Source organism: Nicotiana tabacum, chromosome 11 (assembly GCF_000715075.1).
Source record: "Nicotiana tabacum cultivar K326 chromosome 11, ASM71507v2, whole genome shotgun sequence".
NCBI lineage: Eukaryota > Viridiplantae > Streptophyta > Magnoliopsida > Solanales > Solanaceae > Nicotiana > Nicotiana tabacum.
The window spans coordinates 105,227,980-105,233,247 of NC_134090.1; the positions used below are offsets into that span (position 1 = coordinate 105,227,980).

Sequence of the window (5,268 nt, forward strand, 5' to 3'; positions counted from 1 at the left end):
TGTTGCTTTGCTTGTATCAATGCATTGGTGTTACTTATTAAATCCCAAAAGAAAAAAAGAAAGAAAAAATAGTGATGTTTTTGGCAGAGCTTTCTAGATTTAACTTTTCAAAGGAAAAAAAAAGTAACACCAAAAAAGGAGTCAAGGGGACACTATATTCTCTAAATTGCCAGCCGAAACAAAATAAGCTATTGGTGCCGAAATAGACTTGCTTTCCCCTAGGGTTAAACTTGAGACATATTAGCCAAGTTCTCAACCCGAACAGACAAGCCAAGGCCCTCTTGACAAATATACTTTTCGTTCTCTCACAGATAATTTGAGTGGGAATTGTGGAACAGGTGGTTGTGACTGGTGAGACAATGTATAATGGAAACTGAACTTCAAACTAAAAAGGTATTGGCAGCATATGCAGAAAAAGTGGTGGTTACATCTTTGAGTATATCTGTCAATTATAAGGGCAGTAAGTATCGGAATTCTGAGGCATAAGGTTGAACCTCTATCATCTTAGTAAGTGGGGATTTCGTTTCCCCTCTTAGGCAATCCATGATTGACCTTTTGAGAGAGCAAGAGTTTGGTAATTGGCTGTATATCCATTCTACAAGTGATTCCATATCATCAGCAAAGTCTTTCATGTGCCATTGCATGAGCTTGGGAACCACTATCTTCTTCTTACTTGTCACTCCCACTGAAGCCTCTAAGTACTCTACTTTCGCTCTCTCCAGTTCATTAACAACTTCATCTGGTGTGTAGATCCTTAGCTGCAACAGCACAACATTGTTAAGACTGAATAATGAACTTGCATTTCACATAGAATGAGATTTTTTTTGTTGTTGTAATGAACTTACTGCTGGTGAAGACCAGCTTCCTCGACAGAGAGAAAACGTGACATTAGGTTCTGGATACCCGAGACCATAAGTATTCCTCAATACTCTTTCTTTATCATCTATCAAACCCTTATAAATCCAAAATGATTGAATTCGTCAAGACAGAGAATGATATGAAAGCTCATAGTGTTTTAGTGTCATGTAAGCTTTGGCTAGAGCTGTGCACTCACATGTTCAGCGTCTCTTGGATGCCTGAGGATGAAGTGCTCGATGGCCAATGCATTAAGTACAATACCACCAACATTAATCGCAGCCTGCAAAAATGCAAGCATAAATTTGGAAAATTCAACTTTGCAGACACACTTCTTTGACTTTTAACTATTAAGTTTGAATCAAGTATCATTAAGTTGGTACTAAGGGATTACTAAATAGTTAGGATGAGAAAGAAACCTAGAGAAAGTGTCTCAGGGTACAACAAGGTGCGTACCTTATTCACGAGGCACAGCTGTTCCTCCTCTGTAGAGGGCAAACCGTGTTGCAGAAATGCCTGAAGTGAGCATAAAATAATGAATTACATTATCAGTGTTTGTCATGCATCAATTTGGGGGGATTTTCTATTAGTTTTTCAAAATCTCTTTTCACTTTGAGGAAAAGAAAGCTTAACATGTCTTACAGTACATGCATTATGCAGACGTTATAGACATTGATCCAGAATGCCAACTTCTGCTTGTAGCTCAAGTAAGTTATGTCCACATTGCTAAGTTTATGCACCATAGACCTATAAAATTTCAAACAAGAAGAAAAGACAACGTGAATGTACGTAGTATGGTTGACGAGAATGAATGTACGAAGTAATCTTGAAAAGTACCTCAACTTTCCCATCTCAGGAAGACATTCAGATATATGGCTTGTGTTGAGAGAAGTTCTTGAGACTTGGATGAAATTCTTGTATGATCCAATCTCTCTCTGACTTCCATCAGTGTCTAGCAATATCCCATAAGGATCAAGATTTGACGCGTAATCATTGAATGTAAACGTGGGTGCTGCTGCTGCTGCTGCTGTCGTACAGTTTAATGAGGTTTTGCATATGAAGCTGCTTTTGGGTTTCTTGGAGGAAATTAGAGACTGTTTGACAACAGCATTAGATGAACCTTTGCTCTCCAGTGATGCTTTGTTCAACTTGAGATATACACTTATTAAGCATTTGATTACTTCTTCCGACAGCTTATTTGGTTTCTCATTGTCCATTTCCATATCTGGTTGGCTATGGTGTCTGCGGCTTCTCGAACTACTCTCAGCGATTTCCTCTGCGCCCAAAAAATTACCAGAAGAAATGGTGGGGAAGTCCAAGGCAGAGGCTCTTCGAATTCGATATTGTTTTCTGAGTTGTTGATAGTTTTGTGAATCAATATCTTTGACCGGTCGCGGTGGGGGAGGTAATGTTGGTTTTGAAATTACTTGTTTGAGCTGCAGCATTTCCCATTTTTCAGCCAACTCTTTCTCTCTATACAGCTTCAGCTTCAGCACGTTTACTTTCCTCTCCAGCCAAACAATCTCTTCCTCCGCCATAACCATTTCTTCAAGCAGATGTTGAACCTACATATATAATTTCTTAAGTATGGAATGTTCTGTGAGTCGGTGTATATATAAAAAAAAATGATAGATAGATACCCTGAGAGGGAGGGAAGAGAGGCAGGGACAAGAGCGAACAGGTCCTTGTAACGCACATTGCAGAACTGTTTTCAGTTGAAGTTGCCCAGCTAATTCTTGTCCAAGTTCTTCAACCTGTTGTTAAGACTTAAGAATATGAACATCTATCTAACAAGAACAAATCTAAACCCAGTAGTATTAATTAATGAACCTCTTCTTCAAGAAGTAATCTTTTCTGTTTGTCGTCGCTTGGCTGCATCAGCAAGTCTTCGAATTTCATCATTCAGCAACCCACCTGCTCCATCCAATCCCACAAGACAAAATAGGGTTATTATATAAAGAGAGGGTACTGACCTTAATTAATTAAGGAGGGAAAGAATCTGTGAATTTTTAAATATATGATAATGCAAAAGTAAACCCAAAATGAATGAACGTGAGTTTCACCTACAAACTTTAAGGACATTGTGAGGTGACTCAGACGTGATGTCCATGAACTGTTTAAACATTCAACCGTTTGTCTGGTAGAGCATCGCCAATTCGATACTCCTTATTGTTTTTTCAAAAGAAAGTGATGTACCATGATCACGAGCATAATAGGAAAATTAATGAGACTTTTTTGGAGAGCTGGGTATTACTTGAATAAATGAAAAACGCTAAGACGTCAATGTAGAATTTCGCTGGTTTTAACAAATCCAATTATGATCTTCTTCGACAACAAAGGTTTCGGTAATGCCGACAAATCCTACTATTATATAGTTAGATCTTATGACATTTTAGAATTTATATTCGATAATGACAAAACAGAATGGAAAAAGAAACATTAGTAGAGAAGATAAAGGATTCAACCACGAGGATTCCGTTTGGGAAGAACTAATTGGCAAATACTCACTTTTCTAACTGTTAATTTAAACTCATTTATCGTTTCAAAATTATTCAGAATTTAATAGTTTATTTGGACTAGAATTGACGACAAAACAACATACATTTGCTATGATTTTCGTCTGATTTCCAGGGAATTTGGACTAGAATTTTTTTTTATTTTGTATATTTTTTCGGATTGCGTGTATTTTTTTGGATAAGCGATGTTGCTTTTTTTAGGCTTTTGCAACTGCATTGTTTAGTTAGAGTTCATTGTAGATATATGTTATGGATGATTTTGTTAGTTTTGGTTGAGTTATATATCAATTTTCTGCAACCGTTTGTTCATATAATTATTTTTTATTTTTTTAAATTTTCTTATTCAACCTAGTTTCAATTGTGAAACAGAGCAATATGAGAAAGACAAACTCGTTCAATGAGTTCATCTCCTTATTCAAAGCCGGTTTCAATTGAGAAATCGAGCAACATAAGAAGATAAACTAGGTCGATGCATTTATCCCCTCATTCAACCCTAGTCACTACAGCAAAAAGTGGATGTAGCGGCAATAAAAAAGAAAATTAGCGGCAATAACAATAGCCGCTATATCATTTACCGGCCATTGATCTTTAGCCGTTGAAGCCAGGGTCGCTAAAGCCTTTAGCGGCATTTATCACAAAAGCTGGTAAATGTATGACTTATTGCCACTAATTATAATTTGCTTTAATGGCAATTGTTTGTGACAATTATGATGGCCGCTAAATCCAAGCTAAAACAGTTACTAACTCTTTTTTAGTGTCTATTTTTATAGCCACTAAATTCAAAAAAAATTGTCGCTAAAAGTCCATACCTTTAGTGGTAAATGTTTTGTGACAATTAGAATAGCTATAATATCCCTTCTAAATATGTATTAATATGCCCTTTAGCATCCATTTTAATGGCTAGTAAATTCAATTAAATTGCCACTAAAAGTCATTTTTAGCAGCAATTATAACGGTTACAATATCCCGTGTGGAGACATCACAATTTATCCTTTTATCGTCCATTTTTATAATCGATATGTCCTGTTAAATTGGCACTAAAAGTCTCAAGCTATAATAGCAATAGTTTAGCCACCATTAATAATAGCTAATACATTAATTCAAACAAGGTTCCAAATAACAAAACATACTAATAGTAATTCATAAAAACATAATGTATCTCATAAAATTTTAACAAACAAAAGAAAGTGCTAATCCAAAATATTAATATCACAATAACTTAAAAAAAGCATATAATGTTTGAAGTAAATAATTAATGTCATTATATGACTAATTGCAACGAATAATAATCTTCAAGTAATATTTGCAATTCTTCATCATATTGAAATCTTTGACCCGCTAAATTTTCGATCATAAGACTGTATAACCTGAAATTATAAAATATCTATGTCAATAGATGAAATATGTGAGCACTGTAGATGTAAAAGACAGAGATTATCAGACCAATGTAGAAAGCAAAAACATATGAACTTTATGCACGACTTGGCAATCAATCTGACAAATATAAGATATACAAAGCTAGCGTAGCTCCTAGATAAATTGAGTATTGAAAAGGGATCTATTACTTCAACTTAAAGCTGCATTAGAAGGGACTTGATTCTGAACAAGACTCAATAGCTTTTAACGATAGTAGTATAGAACTATGTATTTTTCTTCCCAGAACCACCTTAGTATTATTTTGGCATCAATAAAATATTACTTATGAAAAGGAAGAACTACATTTTGTTCCTTGTATACCCTTTTCCTTTTTGTGTTGATTCCTGAAATTTCATGATTCAGTGGGAATCCTTAGGGGAATCCTCACGAAGCGGTCCAGGAACATATGCTAGAAAGTTGTCTCTTGGTGAGAGCGTAACTTCTGAATGTACTCCAGCTAAGAAGTTGCTGAATGGTTTAG

At 35.5% G+C, this 5,268-nt stretch overlaps 1 protein-coding gene across 1 annotated transcript; it reads right to left on the bottom strand.

The window, feature by feature from the left end:
* Positions 1-136: 136 nt before the first annotated feature.
* Positions 137-2,839, bottom strand: LOC107831474 (uncharacterized). Its single transcript, XM_016659238.2, has 8 exons — positions 2,686-2,839; positions 2,496-2,609; positions 1,693-2,420; positions 1,503-1,602; positions 1,312-1,371; positions 1,055-1,138; positions 846-953; positions 137-758 (listed from the first exon to the last, which is right to left on the bottom strand). Exons 1-8 carry the CDS (start codon positions 2,755-2,757, stop codon positions 450-452), a joined length of 1,575 nt encoding a protein of 524 aa, XP_016514724.1. The 5' UTR covers positions 2,758-2,839; the 3' UTR covers positions 137-449.
* Between the last annotated feature and the right edge of the window lie 2,429 nt (positions 2,840-5,268).

Excerpts from the sequence above, each read along its gene's own strand:
- LOC107831474 (XM_016659238.2), bottom strand. The coding sequence starts at position 2,757 with ATGATGAAATTCGAAGACTTGCTGATGCAGCCAAGCGACGACAAACAG. Across the intron at positions 2,421-2,495 it reads TCTCTTCCCTCCCTCTCAGG|GTTCAACATCTGCTTGAAGA; the intron begins GTATCTATCTAT and ends TTATATATGTAG. Across the intron at positions 1,603-1,692 it reads CCTGAGATGGGAAAGTTGAG|GTCTATGGTGCATAAACTTA; the intron begins GTACTTTTCAAG and ends GAAATTTTATAG.